A 20,336-nucleotide genomic window follows, 5' to 3' on the forward strand; every position below is an offset into this window, starting at 1 on the left:
CATGGTGAATAAATGCAATCACGTTTTTAACAAATGTATCAATGTTACCCAATTTAAATTCCATCCTGCACTAAAAACAAAGTTATATTGTGCACAAGCTTTTTTTTGTATCCTCACATAATTTACCCAAATGCAGATTCTGCAATTGTTTCGCCATTCATCATCAAAACCAAAGCAGGAGAAGCAAATTAGAAGGCCAAAGCAAAACAAAAAGTTCAGCAGTATGAAAAGTTTTTTTTTTTTTCTTTCTAAAAAGACGTACGATTAACTGCATCTAAACTTTAGCGGATAAACTTTGAAACTACCCACGGCAGGCGCAGTCTTTCTTCTCACTTTGTCAGCACCTTCTCAAACTAAATACTGGAAGGATTTACAGCGTTGCATACAGGCCAATGACATCCCCACCAAAAAAAAAAAAAAAAAAAAAAAACCTCGCCTCAAGGGTCATGTTTAAAGAATGGTGTCTAGCTACACGAACTAATGCATTTTTATAAGCGGTCATATTCTCCTAAAGAGATTCCAAGTCCACCGAGGAGCTTTTCACCTTCCATTTGAGGCCTGCAACTTTGACCGGCCCATGATAGTCCAGTTCACAGACAGGTCATTGTATGATTAACCACTCTATTAACCTTTACCGACGGTAATCCAGATGAGAAATTACTATTGAACTAGCAGGGCACGATCATCATTATTTACGTATGGTGATGACAACAGGGATTATCCTGTCTAATATAATATAATATAATATAATATAAATAATATGATATTTTTATTTCAATTATAGATATAATGTCTGATAATAATAATAAAGAATGAAGACTAGTGCAAAAGCAACCCCCCAAAAATAATTTTATACAACAAAATTAGTGATCCATGAAATAATATAATATATATAAACATATAATATAAATAATATGATATTCTTATTTCGATTCTAGATATAATGTCTGTTAATAATAATAATAAAGAATGAAGACTAGTGCAAAAGCAACCCCCCCAAAAATAATTTTATAAAACAAAATTAGTGATCCATGAAATCATAGAATACAAGGCTTTAGATGTAAATGTGTTCTGACATCTGGGTTGTTTGTTTGTCTTAACATTGATGGTGTGCTGGCCACTTTTCAAGATTCCATCTGGTTTACAGTAGCTGGAATGAAACAATCTAATGAATGTGTGGGCTTGCACCACACCAGAAGGTCAAAATAAAGCACACAGCAGGCATATAATGCAAGAAAAGCAGTAGAAGGGGGACATGGGTCAGTGATGGCCCGAAAGGTTATTTTTACCCCGGGGCCTTTAAAATGAAATATATGCACTGGAGGAAGCGTAACATACATTATGCAAGCAAACAGTCATTAAAATATGCAAAGTAAGGGCGGCGTTTAGAGCTGCTGCTCGGACTCATAACATCACTTTTAATGCCAGGCTGCGCCACTTAAGCTTCACAGTGTCAAGCAAACAAATAAGTTTAACTTTCTAGAGAAACGTTATACTTGCTCGGGTCTTTCGGCATATCGATATCAAATGAAATGACACCGTTGCTGCCGTAGCACCGACGCCAACGTTTAACGGGCAATCTGAGCTTTTATGAAATATTCAGAAAGGCCTTATGGGGAAGATGGATGTCATCTCCTCCTCTCTTATGGTGGGCTAGATGGCAGGTGAGTGATGGAGAGCGTAGAGCTGGCAAGAAATTTCAACTTGACCCTCTGGGGACATGAGGTGGGGGCAATAAAAGGGAGAGCAGGTGAGGGGGATGAAGAAGTGAGTGCAGTATGGTGAGAAAAACATAAAGAAGTTCTTTAAAATAAAAAGGTTGCATCCATAATGGTTCGTGAGAACTTTGACATACTCATGAATGTAATCTAATGGGTGTTGAAGCCCTCTAATAGGGAAACCACTGCTGCCCTCTTGCGGTGTTTTACGTAACTGCACATGAAATAAAACCATTATTTTCAAACTATTGGGTATACTCATTTTGGACTTTTGGTTATTAAGTCATTTTGGTTTTTTTTGAGTATCCATTGTGTAGTGGTTAGTGCTCTGCACTCTGAACCCAGGGACCCCGGTTCAAATCTCAGGGAGACCTCAAGTATTTTATCCTGGAAATGTTTTCAACATAGTTGCTGGTGTGCTACCCCATAAAACAGGGGTGTCCAAGTCCAGTCCTCGAGGGCCGCATTCCTCCATGTTTTCCAAGTTTCCCTCGTTAAACGCACCTGATTCAATGATCAGGCTCCTGCAGAACGTGAAGATGAACTGAAAGTCCCAATGATCGTGAGCAGCAGGGGGGGGGGGGGCCCCATTTCAACCCCTTACACTGAGTGCCAAGCAGGGAAGAAATGGGTACCATTGTTATAGTCACTGGTATGACTCGGCAGGGGTTTGAACCCACAACCTCCCAATCTCAGGGCGGACACTCTCCTCTCAGGCCACTGAGCTGGTAAAGCACTTGTATCGTAGTATAACACTTATAGTCCTTTTTAAATAACGTGTATACCGATGTACGCCTAAATACTGTTATCCAATATATCTACTGCAATTTCACATTAGATTGCTGGTTTGGAATTTGCTTTTAATATTATTATTTTTAATAAACATAGTTGCTTGGTGCTGCCCCATAAAACCATGTTAGCTATTCTTAGCTCCTGTTCGCTTGTTCGCTGCTTGATAAAACCATACACCTTCCACAATACACAAGCCAGTCCTCTATAGTGTAGTGGTTAGTGCTCGACACTCTGAACCCAGGGACCCTGGTTCGAATCTCAGAGAGACCTCAGGTGTATTATCCTGGAAAAATTTGCAACATTGTTTCTTGGCGCTGCCCCACAAAACCCTTTTGGCATTTATGTATTAGCTATGCGCTTGTTAGTTGCTTGATAAAACTATATACCTTCCATTCCATTCAAGCCAGTCTTCCATAGTGTAGTGGTTAGTACTTTGCACTCTGAACCCAGGGACCCCGATTCGAATCTCAGGGAGACCTCAAGTATTTTATCCTGGAAAGGTTTTCAACATAGTTGCTGGTGTGCTACCCCATAAAACCATATACCTCCCTAAACCTGAGGCGCTGCCCCAGAAAACCATTTTGGCGTTTGCTATTCGCTTGTTGGTTGCTTGATAAAACTATATACTTTCCATACCATATATGCCAGTCTTCCTTAGTGTAGTGGTTAGTGCTCTGCACTCCGAACTCAGTGACCCTGGTTCGAATCTCAGTGACACCTAAAATTTTTATCCTGGAAAAATTTGCAACAGAGTTGCTCGTGTGCTACCCCAGAAAACCATTTTGGCATTTATCTAGCTATTCGCTTGTTCGCTGCTTGATAAAACCATACACCTTCCACAGCATACAAGCCAGTCTTCCATTGTGTAGTGGTTAGTGCTTTGCACTCTGAACCCAGGGACCCTAGTTCGAGTCTCAGGGAGACCTCAAGTATTTTATACTGGAAATGTTTTCAACATAGTTGCAGGTGTGCTACCCCATAAAACAGGGGTGTCTAAGATTGCTGGTTTGGAATTTGCTTTTAATATTATTATTTTTAATAAACATTTATGTTAAAACTTGTCTGGCGTCTTATTCCTATGTACACGTGTACACAACGTGTTGTGATGACATCTGCTGTGGAGTCTTCACTGATCTAGTCGCTTGTGAGCTGCTCCATAAAACCCTTCATGTTCCATGTACTAAGAGCAAGGCTTCCATAGGGTAGTGGTTAGTGCTCTGGGCTGTCACCCTAGCGATCTCGGTTCGAACCTCAGTTGGACCCATAAAATTTTCACTGATCTAGTTTTCTTGTGAGTTGCTCCATAAAACCATACATGTTCCATGGGCTGAGAGCAAGGCTTCCATAGGGTAGTGGTTAGTGCTCTGGGCTGTTACCCCAGCGACCTCGGTTCAAATCTCAGTGGGACCCAAAATATTTTCACTGAGCTAGTCTTCTTGTGAGCTGCTCCATAAAACCATACATGTTCCATGGCCTGAGAGACAGGCTTCCATAGGGTAGTGGTTAGTGCTCTGGGCTGTTACCCCAGCGACCTCGGTTCAAATCTCAGTGGGACCCAAAATATTTTCACTGAGCTAGTCTTCTTGTGAGCTGCTCCATAAAACCATACATGTTCCATGGCCTGAGAGCAAGGCTTCCATAGGCTAGTGGTTAGTGTTCTGGGCTGTCACCCCAGCGACCTCGGTTTGAATCTCAGTGGGACCCAAAAAATTTTCACTGATCTAGTCTTCTTAGATTAGCTTAGAGCTAAAGTTTGAGCTAGGGTTGGGGTTAGGGTTAGAGCTAGGGTTAGAGCTAGAGCTAGGGTTAGGGCTAAGGTTAGGGTTAGAGCTAGGGTTAGAGCTAAGGCTACGGTTAGGGTTAGGGTCAGAGCTAGGGCTAGGCTTAATGCTAGGGTTAGGGTTAGGCTTGCTTTTGCTGTGCTGAGGCTTAGGGTTAGGCTTGCTCCTGCTGGGGTTAGGGTTAGGGTTTGTGTTGGGCTTAGGCTTGCTTTTGCTGTGCTGAGGCTTAGGGTTAGGCTTGCTCCTGCTGGGGTTAGGGTTAGGGTTAGGGTTTGTGTTGGGCTTAGGCTTGCTTTTGCTGTGCTGAGGCTTAGGGTTAGGCTTGCTCCTGCTGGGGTAAGGGTTAGGGTTAGGGTTTGTGTTGGCCTTAGGCTTGCTTTTGCTGTGCTGAGGCTTAGGGTTAGGCTTGCTCTTGCTGGGGTTAGGGTTAGGGTTTGTGTTTTGGGCTTAGGCTTGCTTTTGCTGTGCTGAGGCTTAGGGTTAGGCTTGCTCTTGCTGGGGTTAGGGTTAGGGTTAGGGTTTGTGTTTTGGGCTTAGGCTTGCTTTTGCTGTGCTGAGGCTTAGGGTTAGGCTTGCTCTTGCTGGGGTTAGGGTTAGGGTTTGTGTTTTGGGCTTAGGCTTGCTTTTGCTGTGCTGAGGCTTAGGGTTAGGCTTGCTCTTGCTGGGGTTAGGGTTAGGGTTAGGGTTTGTGTTTTGGGCTTTGGCTTGCTTTTGCTGTGCTGAGGCATAGGGTTAGGCTTGCTCTTGCTGGGGTTAGGGTTAGGGTTAGGGCTTGTGTTTTGGGCTTAGGCTTGCTTTTGCTGTGCTGAGGCTTAAGGTTAGGCTTGCTCTTGCTGGGGTTAGGGTTAGGGTTAGGGTTTGTGTTTTGGGCTTAGGCTTGCTTTTGCTGTGCTGAGGCTTAGGGTTAGGCTTGCTCCTGCTGGGGTTAGGGTTAGGGTTTGTGTTGGGCTTAGGCTTGCTTTTGCTGTGCTGAGGCTTAGGGTTAGGCTTGCTCCTGCTGGGGTAAGGGTTAGGGTTAGGGTTTGTGTTGGCCTTAGGCTTGCTTTTGCTGTGCTGAGGCTTAGGGTTAGGCTTGCTCTTGCTGGGGTTAGGGTTAGGGTTTGTGTTTTGGGCTTAGGCTTGCTTTTGCTGTGCTGAGGCTTAGGGTTAGGCTTGCTCTTGCTGGGGTTAGGGTTAGGGTTAGGGTTTGTGTTTTGGGCTTAGGCTTGCTTTTGCTGTGCTGAGGCTTAGGGTTAGGCTTGCTCTTGCTGGGGTTAGGGTTAGGGTTTGTGTTTTGGGCTTAGGCTTGCTTTTGCTGTGCTGAGGCTTAGGGTTAGGCTTGCTCTTGCTGGGGTTAGGGTTAGGGTTTGTGTTTTGGGCTTTGGCTTGCTTTTGCTGTGCTGAGGCATAGGGTTAGGCTTGCTCTTGCTGGGGTTAGGGTTAGGGTTAGGGCTTGTGTTTTGGGCTTAGGCTTGCTTTTGCTGTGCTGAGGCTTAAGGTTAGGCTTGCTCTTGCTGGGGTTAGGGTTAGGGTTAGGGTTTGTGTTTTGGGCTTAGGCTTGCTTTTGCTGTGCTGAGGCTTAGGGTTAGGCTTGCTCTTGCTGGGGTTAGGGTTAGGGTTAGGGTTTGTGTTTTGGGCTTTGGCTTGCTTTTGCTGTGCTGAGGCATAGGGTTAGGCTTGCTCTTGCTGGGGTTAGGGTTAGGGTTTGTGTTTTGGACTTAGGCTTGCTTTTGCTGTGCTGAGGCTTAAGGTTAGGCTTGCTCTTGCTGGGGTTAGGGTTAGGGTTAGGGTTTGTGTTTTGGGCTTAGGCTTGCTTTTGCTGTGCTGAGGCTTAGGGTTAGGCTTGCTCTTGCTGGGGTTAGGGTTAGGGTTAGGGTTTGTGTTTTGGGCTTTGGCTTGCTTTTGCTGTGCTGAGGCATAGGGTTAGGCTTGCTCTTGCTGGGGTTAGGGTTAGGGTTAGGGTTTGTGTTTTGGGCTTAGGCTTGCTTTTGCTGTGCTGAGGCTTAAGGTTAGGCTTGCTCTTGCTGGGGTTAGGGTTAGGGTTAGGGTTTGTGTTTTGGGCTTTGGCTTGCTTTTGCTGTGCTGAGGCATAGGGTTAGGCTTGCTCTTGCTGGGGTTAGGGTTAGGGTTAGGGTTTGTGTTTTGGGCTTAGGCTTGCTTTTGCTGTGCTGAGGCTTAAGGTTAGGCTTGCTCTTGCTGGGGTTAGGGTTAGGGTTAGGGTTTGTGTTTTGGGCTTAGGCTTGCTTTTGCTGTGCTGAGGCTTAAGGTTAGGCTTGCTCTTGCTGGGGTTAGGGTTAGGGTTTGTGTTTTGGGCTTTGGCTTGCTTTTGCTGTGCTGAGGCATAGGGTTAGGCTTGCTCTTGCTGGGGTTAGGGTTAGGGTTAGGGTTTGTGTTTTGGGCTTAGGCTTGCTTTTGCTGTGCTGAGGTTAGGGTTAGGGTTTGTGTTTTGGGCTTAGGCTTGCTTTTGCTGTGCTGAGGCTTAGGGTTAGGCTTGCTCTTGCTGGGGTTAGGGTTAGGGTTAGGGTTTTGGGCTTAGGCTTGCTTTTGCTGTGCTGAGGCTTAAGGTTAGGCTTGCTCTTGCTGGGGTTAGGGTTAGGGTTAGGGTTTGTGTTTTGGGCTTAGGCTTGCTTTTGCTGTGCTGAGGTTAGGGTTAGGGTTTGTGTTTTGGGCTTAGGCTTGCTTTTGCTGTGCTGAGGTTAGGGTTAGGGTTTGTGTTTTGGGCTTAGGCTTGCTTTTGCTGTGCTGAGGCATAGGGTTAGGCTTGCTCTTGCTGGGGTTAGGGTTAGGGTTAGGGTTTGTGTTTTGGGCTTAGGCTTGCTTTTGCTGTGCTGAGGCTTAAGGTTAGGCTTGCTCTTGCTGGGGTTAGGGTTAGGGTTAGGGTTTGTGTTTTGGGCTTAGGCTTGCTTTTGCTGTGCTGAGGCTTAAGGTTAGGCTTGCTCTTGCTGGGGTTAGGGTTAGGGTTTGTGTTTTGGGCTTAGGCTTGCTTTTGCTGTGCTGAGGCTTAGGGTTAGGCTTGCTCTTGCTGGGGTTAGGGTTAGGGTTAGGGTTTGTGTTTTGGGCTTAGGCTTGCTTTTGCTGTGCTGAGGCTTAAGGTTAGGCTTGCTCTTGCTGGGGTTAGGGTTAGGGTTTGTGTTTTGGGCTTTGGCTTGCTTTTGCTGTGCTGAGGCATAGGGTTAGGCTTGCTCTTGCTGGGGTTAGGGTTAGGGTTAGGGTTTGTGTTTTGGGCTTAGGCTTGCTTTTGCTGTGCTGAGGCTTAAGGTTAGGCTTGCTCTTGCTGGGGTTAGGGTTAGGGTTAGGGTTTGTGTTTTGGGCTTAGGCTTGCTTTTGCTGTGCTGAGGCTTAAGGTTAGGCTTGCTCTTGCTGGGGTTAGGGTTAGGGTTAGGGTTTGTGTTTTGGGCTTTGGCTTGCTTTTGCTGTGCTGAGGCATAGGGTTAGGCTTGCTCTTGCTGGGGTTAGGGTTAGGGTTAGGGTTTGTGTTTTGGGCTTAGGCTTGCTTCTGCTGTGCTGAGGCTTAAGGTTAGGCTTGCTCTTGCTGGGGTTAGGGTTAGGGTTAGGGTTTGTGTTTTGGGCTTAGGCTTGCTTTTGCTGTGCTGAGGCTTAGGGTTAGGCTTGCTCTTGCTGGGGTTAGGGTTAGGGTTAGGGTTTGTGTTTTGGGCTTAGGCTTGCTTTTGCTGTGCTGAGGCTTAAGGTTAGGCTTGCTCTTGCTGGGGTTAGGGTTAGGGTTAGGGTTTGTGTTTTGGGCTTAGGCTTGCTTTTGCTGTGCTGAGGCTTAGGGTTAGGCTTGCTCTTGCTGGGGTTAGGGTTAGGGTTAGGGTTTGTGTTTTGGGCTTAGGCTTGCTTTTGCTGTGCTGAGGCTTAAGGTTAGGCTTGCTCTTGCTGGGATTAGGGTTAGGGTTAGGGTTTGTGTTTTGGGCTTAGGCTTGCTTTTGCTGTGCCCAAAACACAAACCCTAACCCTAACCCTAACCCCAGCAAGAGCAAGCCTAACCCTAAGCCTCAGCACTGCAAAAGCAAGCCTAAGCCTAACACAAACCCTAACCCTAACCCTAACCACAGCAAGAGCAAGCCTAACCCTAAGCCTCAGCACAGCAAAAGCAAGCCTAAGGCCAACACACAAACCCTAACCCTAACCCCAGCAAGAGCAAGCCTAACCTTAAGCCTCAGCACAGCAAAAGCAAGCCTAAGCCCAAAACACAAACCCTAACCCTAACCCCAGCAAGAGCAAGCCTAACCCTAAGCCTCAGCACAGCAAAAGCAAGCCTAAGCCCAAAACACAAACCCTAACCCTAACCCTAACCCCAGCAAGAGCAAGCCTAACCTTAAGCCTCAGCACAGCAAAAGCAAGCCTAAGCCCAAAACACAAACCCTAACCCTAACCCTAATCCCAGCAAGAGCAAGCCTAACCTTAAGCCTCAGCACAGCAAAAGCAAGCCTAAGCCCAAAACACAAACCCTAACCCTAACCCTAACCCCAGCAAGAGCAAGCCTAACCCTAAGCCTCAGCACAGCAAAAGCAAGCCTAAGCCCAAAACACAAACCCTAACCCTAACCCCAGCAAGAGCAAGCCTAACCCTAAGCCTCAGCACAGCAAAAGCAAGCCTAAGCCCAAAACACAAACCCTAACCCTAACCCTAACCCCAGCAAGAGCAAGCCTAACCCTAAGCCTCAGCACAGCAAAAGCAAGCCTAAGCCCAAAACACAAACCCTAACCCTAACCCTAACCCCAGCAAGAGCAAGCCTAACCTTAAGCCTCAGCACAGCAAAAGCAAGCCTAAGCCCAAAACACAAACCCTAACCCTAACCCTAACCCCAGCAAGAGCAAGCCTAACCCTATGCCTCAGCACAGCAAAAGCAAGCCAAAGCCCAAAACACAAACCCTAACCCTAACCCTAACCCCAGCAAGAGCAAGCCTAACCCTAAGCCTCAGCACAGCAAAAGCAAGCCTAAGCCCAAAACACAAACCCTAACCCTAACCCTAACCCCAGCAAGAGCAAGCCTAACCTTAAGCCTCAGCACAGCAAAAGCAAGCCTAAGCCCAAAACACAAACCCTAACCCTAACCCTAACCCCAGCAAGAGCAAGCCTAACCCTATGCCTCAGCACAGCAAAAGCAAGCCAAAGCCCAAAACACAAACCCTAACCCTAACCCCAGCAAGAGCAAGCCTAACCTTAAGCCTCAGCACAGCAAAAGCAAGCCTAAGCCCAAAACACAAACCCTAACCCTAACCCCAGCAAGAGCAAGCCTAACCTTAAGCCTCAGCACAGCAAAAGCAAGCCTAAGCCCAAAACACAAACCCTAACCCTAACCCTAACCCCAGCAAGAGCAAGCCTAACCCTATGCCTCAGCACAGCAAAAGCAAGCCAAAGCCCAAAACACAAACCCTAACCCTAACCCCAGCAAGAGCAAGCCTAACCTTAAGCCTCAGCACAGCAAAAGCAAGCCTAAGCCCAAAACACAAACCCTAACCCTAACCCTAACCCCAGCAAGAGCAAGCCTAACCCTAAGCCTCAGCACAGCAAAAGCAAGCCTAAGCCCAAAACACAAAACCTAACCCTAACCCTAACCCCAGCAAGAGCAAGCCTAACCTTAAGCCTCAGCACAGCAAAAGCAAGCCAAAGCCCAAAACACAAACCCTAACCCTAACCCTAACCCCAGCAAGAGCAAGCCTAACCCTAAGCCTCAGCACAGCAAAAGCAAGCCTAAGCCCAAAACACAAACCCTAACCCTAACCCTAACCCCAGCAAGAGCAAGCCTAACCCTAAGCCTCAGCACAGCAAAAGCAAGCCTAAGCCCAAAACACAAACCCTAACCCTAACCCTAACCACAGCAAGAGCAAGCCTAACCCTAAGCCTCAGCACAGCAAAAGCAAGCCTAAGCCCAAAACACAAACCCTAACCCTAACCCTAACCCCAGCAAGAGCAAGCCTAACCCTAAGCCTCAGCACAGCAAAAGCAAGCCTAAGGCCAACACAAACCCTAACCCTTACCCCAGCAGGAGCAAGCCTAACCCTAAGCCTCAGCACAGCAAAAGCAAGCCTAAGCCCAACACAAACCCTAACCCTAACCCTAACCACAGCAAGAGCAAGCCTAACCCTAAGCCTCAGCACTGCAAAAGCAAGCCTAAGCCCAACACAAACCCTAACCCTAACCACAGCAAGAGCAAGCCTAACCCTAAGCCTCAGCACTGCAAAAGCAAGCCTAAGCCCAACACAAACCCTAACCCTAACCCTAACCACAGCAAGAGCAAGCCTAACCCTAAGCCTCAGCACAGCAAAAGCAAGCCTAAGCCCAACACAAACCCTAACCCTAACCACAGCAAGAGCAAGCCTAACCCTAAGCCTCAGCACAGCAAAAGCAAGCCTAAGTTCAACACACAAACCCTAACCCTAACCCCAGCAAGAGCAAGCCTAACCTTAAGCCTCAGCACAGCAAAAGCAAGCCTAAGCCCAAAACACAAACCCTAACCCTAACCCTAACCCCAGCAAGACCAAGCCTAACCCTAAGCCTCAGCACAGCAAAAGCAAGCCTAAGCCCAAAACACAAACCCTAACCCTAACCCCAGCAAGAGCAAGCCTAACCTTAAGCCTCAGCACAGCAAAAGCAAGCCTAAGCCCAAAACACAAACCCTAACCCTAACCCTAACCCCAGCAAGAGCAAGCCTAACCCTAAGCCTCAGCACAGCAAAAGCAAGCCTAAGCCCAAAACACAAACCCTAACCCTAACCCTAACCCCAGCAAGAGCAAGCCTAACCTTAAGCCTCAGCACAGCAAAAGCAAGCCTAAGCCCAAAACACAAACCCTAACCCTAACCCTAACCCCAGCAAGAGCAAGCCTAACCCTATGCCTCAGCACAGCAAAAGCAAGCCAAAGCCCAAAACACAAACCCTAACCCTAACCCTAACCCCAGCAAGAGCAAGCCTAACCCTAAGCCTCAGCACAGCAAAAGCAAGCCTAAGCCCAAAACACAAACCCTAACCCTAACCCTAACCCCAGCAAGAGCAAGCCTAACCCTAAGCCTCAGCACAGCAAAAGCAAGCCTAAGCCCAAAACACAAACCCTAACCCTAACCCTAACCCCAGCAAGAGCAAGCCTAACCCTAAGCCTCAGCACAGCAAAAGCAAGCCTAAGCCCAACACAAACCCTAACCCTAACCCCAGCAGGAGCAAGCCTAACCCTAAGCCTCAGCACAGCAAAAGCAAGGCTAAGCCCAACACAAACCCTAACCCTAACCCTAACCCCGCAGGAGCAAGCCTAACCCTAAGCCTCAGCACAGCAAAAGCAAGCCTAAGCCCAACACAAACCCTAACCCTAACCACAGCAAGAGCAAGCCTAACCCTAAGCCTCAGCACAGCAAAAGCAAGCCTAAGCCCAACACAAACCCTAACCCTAACCCCAGCAGGAGCAAGCCTAACCCTAAGCCTCAGCACAGCAAAAGCAAGCCTAAGACCAACACAAACCCTAACCCTAACCCTAACCCCAGCAGGAGCAAGCCTAACCCTAAGCCTCAGCACAGCAAAAGCAAGCCTAAGCCCAACACAAACCCTAACCCTAAGCCTAGCTCTAACCCTAACTCTAGCTCTAGCTCTAACCCTAACACTAGCTCTAACCCTAACCCTAGCTTTAACCCTAAACCTAACTCTAGCTCTAGTTCTAGCCCTAGCTCTAACCCAAACCTTAACCCTAGCTCAAATCCTAATCCTAACGCTAGCTCTAACCCTAACCCTATCTCTAACCCTAACCCCAACTCTAGCTCTAGCTCTAACCCTAACCCTAGCTCTAACCCTAACACTAGCTCTCACCCTAACCCTAGCTCTAACCCGAACCCTAACCCCAGATCTAACCTTAGCCCTAGCTCTAACCTTAACCCTAGCTCTAACCCTAACCCTAGCTCAAATTCTAACCCTAACCCTAGCTCTAACCCTAACCCTAGCTCTAACCCTAATCCTAACTCTAGCTCTAGCCCTAGCTCTAACCCTAACTTTAAACCTAGCTCTAACCCTAACCCTAACTCTAGCTCTAACCCTAACACTAGCTCTAACCCTAACCCTAGCTCTAACCCTAAACCTAACTGTAGCTCTAGCCCTAGCTCCAACCCAAACCTTAACCCTAGCTCAAATCCTAACCCTAACGCTAGCTCTAACCCTAACCCTAACTCTAGCTCTAACCCTAACTCTAACCCTAGCTCTAACCCTAACACTAGCTCTCACCCTAACCCTAGCTCTATTCCTAACCCTAACCCTAGGTCTAAACCTCGCCCTAGCTCTAACCTTAACCCTAGCTCTAACCCTAACCATAGCTCAAATTCTAACCCTAACCCTAGCTCTAACCCTAACCCTAGCTCCAACCCTAACCCTAGCTCCAATTCTAAACCCAGCCCTAACCCTAACCCGAGCTCTAACCCTAACACTAACTCCTAACCCTAAGGTTTAGGGAGGTATATGGTTTTATGGGGTAGCACACCAGCAACTATGTTGAAAAACTTTTCCAGCATAAAATACTTGAGGTCTCCCTGAGATTCGAACCAGGGTCCCTGGGTTCAGAGTGCAGAGCACTAACCACTACACAATGGAAGACTGGCTTGTATGCTGTGGAATGTGTGTGGTTTTATCAAGCAGCGAACAAGCGACTAGTAGCTAAGAATAGATAAATGCCAAAATGGTTTTCTGGGGTAGCACACGAGCAACTCTGTTGCAAATTTTTCCAGGATAAAATCTTCAGGTCTCACTGAGATTCGAACCAGGGTCACTGGGTTCAGAGTGCAGAGCACTAACCACTACACTATGGAAGACTGGCTTGTATGCTGTGGAAGGTGTATGGATTTATCAAGCAGCGAACAAGCGAACAGTAGCTAAGAATAGATAAATGCCAAAATGGTCTTCTGGGGCAGCACACGTGCAACTATGATGCAAATTTTTCCAGAAGTAAATACTTGAGGTGTCCTTGAGATTCGACCCAGGTTTTTTGGGTTCAGAGTGCATAGCACTAACCACAAGACTATGGAAGACTGGCTTGTATGGTGTGAAAGGTATATAGTTTTATCGACCAGCTAACAAGCGAATAGCTAACATGGTTTTATGGGGCAGCACCAAGCAACTATGTTTAATAAAAACAATAATATTAAAAGCAAATTCCAAACCAGCAGTCTAATGTGAAATTGCAGTAGATATATTGGATAACAATATTTAGGCGTATATAGGTATACACGTTATTTAAAAACGACTATAAGTGTTATACTACGATACAAGTGCTTTACCAGCTCAGTGGCCTAAGAGGAGAGTGTCCGCCCTGAGATTGGGAGGTTGTGGGTTCAAACCCCTGCCGAGTCATACCAGTGACTATAACAATGGTACCCATTTCTTCCCTGCTTGGCACTCAGTGTAAGGGGTTGAAATGGGGCCCCCCCCCCCTGCTGCTCACGTGGGACTTTCAGTTCATCCTCACGTTCTGCAGGAGCCTGATCATTGAATCAGGTGCGTTTAACGAGGGAAACTTGGAAAACATGGAGGAATGCGGCCCTCGAGGACTGGACTTGGACACCCCTGTTTTATGGGGTAGCACACCAGCAACTATGTTGAAAACATTTCCAGGATAAAATACTTGAGGTCTCACTGAGATTCGAACCAGGGTCACTGGGTTCAGAGTGTAGAGCACTAACCACTACACTATAGAAGACTGGCTTGTATTCTGTGGAAGGTGTATGGTTTTATCAAGCAGCGAACAAGCGAATAGTAGCTTATAATAGATAAATGCCAAAATGGTTTTCTGGGGCAGCACACGTGCAACTATGATGCAAATTGTTCCAGAATTAACTACTTGAGGTGTTCTTGAGATTCGAACCAGGTTTGTTGGGTTCAGAGTGCATAGCACTAACCACTAGACTATGGAAGACTGGCTTGTGTAGTGTGAAAGGTATATAGTTTTATCGAGCAGCTAACAAGCGAATAGCAGATGATTTTATGGGGCAGCACCAAGCAACTATGTTGCAAAATTTTCCAGCATAAAAAGCTTGGGATCCCAATGTGATTCGAACTCACACCACTGGGTCCAAAGTGCAGCGCACTAACCACTACACTATGCAAACATGGTGACTATAGCGTGGAAGGTATATGGTTTCATCGAGCAGCTCACAACCGACTAGGCGATAAATGCCCAAATAGTTGAGGTCCCATTGAGACGTGAACTCAGATCATTAGATTCAAAGTGAAAGTGCTAACTCTTACACCATGGAACCCTCTACGTTAGTGAGGCATATGGTTTCATGGGGCAGCTCACAAGCTACTATTTCACGAGAAAAATATCCATGAATTTTGGGGAAAAATAGATCAGTGATATGTACTGTATGCTAGACTCAAACATGAATGTTTCGTACTCCAGATAAAATCATTGTACCTCAGCATCCGGACAAATGCTGGTATCCGGACTTGAATGTGGCCTGCAGTCCCTCACTCTGATGTGACAGGCTGTGGAGGATGCTTGCAGTGCAACGAGCTGTCTCCATGTCAACTGCCGTTGTCATGGTACGAACCACGGCTCCTACCATGGTCGGGGATTGCACCAGCACCTGGCGACTTGCCTCTTTATGAGTGAGCTGGTTAACAATCATGGCTGCCTTGTTTACCATTACCTAGTAAACAGCGCAAGATTGTGTATAAGGGTATAAGGAAAAGTAGTGATCTGTACACAGTGTAAATAAATGTCAGCTAGAAAAACTTCACTTAAAAGAAGTGATTTTTTTTTTACTCACACAACCAACCCTTTTGATTTGTCCATTTAACAAGGTTTTAACGCGGCCTTCTGCTTGTATGAAATATTTTTGCCAATATGATGACAAATGAATTACATCACTTGACAACGTTTGATATGAAGAACAAAGCATTTAAAAAAAATTCAGCACATAAAACATATTACTTTGTAAGCGTCATACAACCTTGTGCAACAAAAAAAACATTTTGCATCGAATAAGACATTGTCATTCCTTCAAATCACGTCAAAAAACAGTTTGGTTCATAAAATATTTCAATGTAAACACAAAGTGATTACATTTTTGATTTGAAGCTCCAATGATGTCATTGTACAAATAATGATGAAGCCAACTGATTTGACTTTCAAAGATGACAAAACAACTCAAACAAGAAACGTCACACATGCTGTTTTGGTAAAGGCCACTGAGAGGCTCGCCTGGTGCTCCAAAAGCTCTTTTTGCATGAATGCATCATGATTTCAAATCATTCCTAATAACTCTTTCCTTACCACATATGCTACCGCCTGTATACAATATTGCACTGAATAAAGCCTTTGGGCTCTATTTCCGTCGGGGACGCACCTGCGCCTGATTGTTGTTTCGGTCTAAGGCGTGTTTGGCAATTTGGCAGACGGGTTTTTACCAATCTGTGTCCTTGGGCTAAGTATGAGCATTCAGATCACGTCTAAAAACTGGTGCAGGTGTTCTCACTCGATTTTGGTCAATTTGAGGTGATCACGCCCTCGTCGGCGCAGCCCTCCCGCTCGCAGATCCGCCAGCCTGCGCATGTACGCTACACGCCACGCTAGATTTACGTCGTGACAAAAAATAGAGCCCGTCACGTTAGCAGCTTGTATCACTTTTTCAACCCAAGCAAAATATACAGGACACGGTACGTAACCATTCCCAGGTACCCTGCATGAATAGTTTCTCAGCAAAAATGAAATATATGTCATGAAAAGAATCTCTTGATTAAAAATACATCACAGTAATGTGTTTTTTGTGGTCGATTTTGGCACTATACAGAACGTCATCGATTTGGAAAACAGAGGAACCGAACGAAGCTCAGTCCCGGAGAAAATCAGAATGTCGAGCGGCTACACTGTACATTTTTATTTGGCAGGGGACAGTCGCTTGAGTAACTTCTTCCCCTTGGAGAGGAGTCCTTTCTTTTTTTTGTTTGCAAAATCTTGATGGTCCCGCAGGTCCAGGGGAAGGCTGGTTGGTCCTCTCGTCGGGCTGAGGGGTCGCATGGTGCCCGGCAGCAGCGGGCGGACGATCGGGGACGGCGCCCGGACGGGCGTGACGTCGTTATCGACCAGCGTTTCCGTGGTGATCTGAGGAGAGATGCCATGGGGAGGAAAGCAAGGACGTGTTGGAGAGTACAATGTTGTCTCCAAGTTCCTAGAGGTCGTGATTGTTTTAACAGAAAACAGTCCACATAGAAGGGTCAGATGTTCATTTTGAGCTGGAACCTATCTCAGGAGATGTCTATTCAAAAGGATAATGGTTGTGGAAACACTGAGGAAGAAGTTTTTTGACAAAGCCGGAAGAGTCCGCCACCAGTCGGCCATGATGGAACTCATCAAGTACAACACCCAAGGACACAACTGGAGATACCATGGCTTGTCTTCTAAATGCGTTAGCCTGATGCACACTTTTGTTTGGGAGACAGCTTCGTGTTATTTTAAAAGAAAAAAAAAAAAACCTCTGTGACCTCAAGCTGGAGCGCATTTGAGCTGCTAGTTTGGTATCTCAAGTTGTTGACTTACTGTAGGGGGGGTGAGATGAATTTTTTTTAATTTTTTTTTTTATTTCGGACAAGCAGGGTGAGAGGGAGAAAATGAAAAAAAAATAAGGAAGAAAATGTAGCAGCGTAGGTCACCATCAGAAAGAACCCACAGACCACAATGCACCACAATGAAAACATTGACACACACAACAACACAGAGAGCGCCAAAAAAGGTTTTTAATATCCAATTTTTTTTCCTCTTTCTTCTCATTTCTTTTATTGTTCCTTTGTAACAATACAGTCGGGATGTCTCAGTGCTTCCGTTAATTTTGGCCTCAAAACAGAGCTGAAAAATAGATTGATGTGTGTGCAACATACACAAAAGAAACAAAGCCTCTTTTCGGGAAACACAACAGTCAAGAGTCATTAGAAAATGGAACTGTATGAAAAAGGCATGCTTTTTGTTTTTTGTATTTTTTTTCTCCAATGATATTTTTGTTGTTGTTCAGTGTAGGTGTTATTAAAGCACTTGTCATTATTGTTGCCATACACAATAACCACAATGAGATTTTTGTGTTTCAGTGCAAAGAGGTACAAATGGAAGGAATGAGTCCTCAAGCATGCAAGAACCCCCCCGTCCCCCTCCCCCCGCAGAGTCTATTCTCTCTCTCTCTGTCCACGTCAGGCTTTGCTTCTTCCTTTCTCTGAGACTCAGAAAGGTGTTACACTCGATTGGTTTTGGTTTTGGTCGCCCCCTTGTTCCCGACGGTGACAGAGCAGGAAGGAGGAGGGGGGAGGGTTGTTAGTCGGTCACCACAGCCACCACACGGACAAGAAACACACACGATGGAGGCACACACACGTGGAGCAAGCGAGAGACGGAAATCAAAGAGAGGAGAGGGGGGGGGGCAATGGATGAGCAACAGGGCCTTAGCGCTGAGAGCGGCGATGGTGATGGTGTACCCGTTTGCCCTCCGGGACGCTGGCGGCAGAGTTGGCGGGGAGTCGGTTGGTGGGCTCCTCGGGGGGAAAGTTGGAGGGCGTATCGGTCAAATACACCTCCACGTCGTCAGGCACTTCTTCCAGGAAGTTGGAGGGAACCAGACCGCGGTGGCCGTTGATCTCACCCTATGGAGGGGGTGGGGAGGACTCAGTGCCCGAAAGCGAGATACAAGATGATCATTGAGAAGACTCACATAATAGAAGCCGTCTTCATCGATATCACCAAATACTGCGATGATGTCACCGGTGCAGAAGGTCAGCTCAGCCTATCAGAGGGGAGGAAAGTTTTATTAGTTTTTCTTTTTTTTTTTTTTACATCATTTTTACATTATCATCCTCAGCGGCTGATTTACGATACCTCAACGTCAACATTCGGCGAGCTCTCTCGGGGGTCGTAGTCATACAAAGCCACCATCCTCCTGGAGGCCTCACCTCGACGGAGGCCTCTTCTGTTCTGCTCTGAAAGTCACGATCAATGATTTTTATCATTTAGTCATCAATTGACTGGGATTCATCTGATGTTTACTACCTAATCGGTCCACCGGGGTGCTGAGAGGTAGGAAGCCTTGTTTGATGAGTTGATCCATAGTTTCGTCATCCTCCGCTCGTATCTCGGACACCATGTTACACGGGATCAGCCCCATCCTACCTCTTACTTCTCCTCTGTAGAACCCGTCGGTGTCTTTATCACCAAATATCTGGTGAAGAAGAGGCGGCAATACATTATATGTGTAAAGTACAATATATGAACGTGAACCTCTCACCCTGATGATTTGTCCCTCTTTGAAGGGCAACTCTTCATCGGCCGCGTCTGGGTTAGGGGACATGGACAGAGGGTCGTAGTCGAAGAGCGCCACAAATACCCGAAAGGCCTCCTCTGGCTCCGACTCATCAAAGTAGGTGGGAGAGTGACGATCCCTGTAGCCATCTTCAACACACAAATAAGAAATAAAAAGTGCTTTTTTTTTTTTTTTTGCTGACATCAGCTACTATTATGTGGCAGCAGCTTGTTAGCATGCTGAAATGGCCAAATACACATTGATGGTATTTTTGGGTTGCGTACTAATCAATGGGTGAGACAAAACAGAAAGTGACAGACAAGATCGGGAACATACATTATTTTTTTATCCTGTTAATAGATGCATCAAACCCCAAATGCCCAACCAAACGGAAAGGTTCATGCTAAAATGCTTCCAAAAGTGTCACTTGTGTGATAACCAAAAAAAGGGGAGGGGGAGGAGGGGGGGGGGGGTTCTCAGCAGGCATCTGGAGCCCAGTGCAGTGAGGGGAGCGGTCTCGGTGCAATCAGTCAAACTGTGGACTTAAGTGGCTCTTCCATCTGTGCAGTTCAATGGTGCCATTCGACAGGGTGAGTACGAATCAAAAGAGAAACAGACACTTGCGGGTAGTGTTGCAAAATTCTGGAACACACACTGAAAAGTTTCCACCCTGAAATGGTTCTAAATTTATTGACGTGGAAAAATTACCAGAAAACTTTCCAGCCCTTTGCAACCCCGTTCGCAATTGTCTCCATCTCCTTCTTGCCGTTTGCCAACTTGCTAAGACTCAGTCTGCAGGTTGCAGCACGTACCCTGGGGAGACCTGGTGCCGCCCCCGTGCTTGCGGGAAGACCCGGTCCTGAACCGAGCTACTCTGCCATAGTTCTCCGTGATGCGGGACATGTTTTCCTCATTGTTATTCTCAAAGGTTACTTCTACAGGAAACACCAATCAGAAGGTGCCACAATGTATGATAATCATGTGGCAAGTAGAAAAACATTTAAAAGTATCTCATGCATGGGGCCTTAGTGTAAATATAAATGAATCCGGGTTGTACTGACCGATGGCAGGGACCATCAGAGGTCGTCTCTGAGGCTGCGAGCCACCGTGATGAGTCTTTCGCCCGCCCTCCCGGTCGTGACGGCCTCTAGAGGGAGTGTTTGACTACAATGCAGAAGACAGCAACTATTCACACGTCAGTTCAATTTCCTACGGTAGTGTTTGTGAACAATATGCAGTCATGTGCGTTGACATAGTCCAACAAATTGTATGTAAACAAACTCATGCAGCGCTCGCAGACAGGCACACTGAAACACAGACACGCTGACGCACACAAAAACACACACAAACAAGCCTTCAAGAAAGTGTATTGTTCTGGAATAATCATTCAGATCAAAGAGAAGGAGATGTGAAATAATGGTGTCTGCTTTTAATGTTCAAGTCAAAATGGCTTAAGTCCTCCCGACCACTAGATGGCAGTAACAATTAGTTGAACTGGTTTGCCTACGAACAATAAACCACACAGAAGAAGAACAAGAAGGGCCGTTTTGGTTTGCGCATTTATTAAATTAATTTGGTGTTTTTAGGTGAGCTGGAACGGATTGCCTGCATCTCTATTCATCTCAATGGGGAAAGATGATTTGCAAATAATGAAACTTCTGGAGGCACCACGGTCCTTGTCTGTCACTAGTTTGGCTTTGTCCTAGTTTTTAAAACGGTGCTTAATTTGTCTTGATCTAATATTTATGACACTTAGGAATGCTGACTTTTCTTTTTTTAGTTTCTCCAATTAGGAGGTTCCACTGTACTCTACCCT

The 20,336-nt window shown here is 46.3% G+C and overlaps 1 protein-coding gene across 3 annotated transcripts in view; it reads right to left on the reverse strand.

Annotated features, from left to right (window-relative positions):
• Positions 1-14,673: 14,673 nt before the first annotated feature.
• Positions 14,674-20,336, reverse strand: part of LOC148389541 (RIMS-binding protein 2-like) — a 28,870-nt gene continuing 23,207 nt past the window's right edge. Inside the window, exons 18-25 of one of the 3 annotated variants that reach the window (XM_088392684.1) lie at positions 19,582-19,684; positions 19,333-19,455; positions 18,506-18,669; positions 18,271-18,439; positions 18,100-18,200; positions 17,936-18,007; positions 17,703-17,867; positions 14,674-16,344 (exon numbers count right to left, since the gene is read on the reverse strand). In XM_088392684.1, coding sequence (XP_088248810.1) covers positions 16,120-16,344; positions 17,703-17,867; positions 17,936-18,007; positions 18,100-18,200; positions 18,271-18,439; positions 18,506-18,669; positions 19,333-19,455; positions 19,582-19,684 — 1,122 coding nt within the window. In that variant the 3' untranslated portion in view covers positions 14,674-16,119. The remainder of the gene's footprint in view (positions 16,345-17,702; positions 17,868-17,935; positions 18,008-18,099; positions 18,201-18,270; positions 18,440-18,505; positions 18,670-19,332; positions 19,456-19,581; positions 19,685-20,336) is intronic. The other 2 variants (XM_088392685.1, XM_088392686.1) reach the window with 2 other exon arrangements.

The sequence above is a fragment of the Syngnathus floridae genome, chromosome 12 (genome assembly GCF_059516105.1).
Source record: "Syngnathus floridae isolate MCC-2025c chromosome 12, RoL_Sflo_1.0, whole genome shotgun sequence".
In the NCBI taxonomy this organism is placed as follows: domain Eukaryota; kingdom Metazoa; phylum Chordata; class Actinopteri; order Syngnathiformes; family Syngnathidae; genus Syngnathus; species Syngnathus floridae.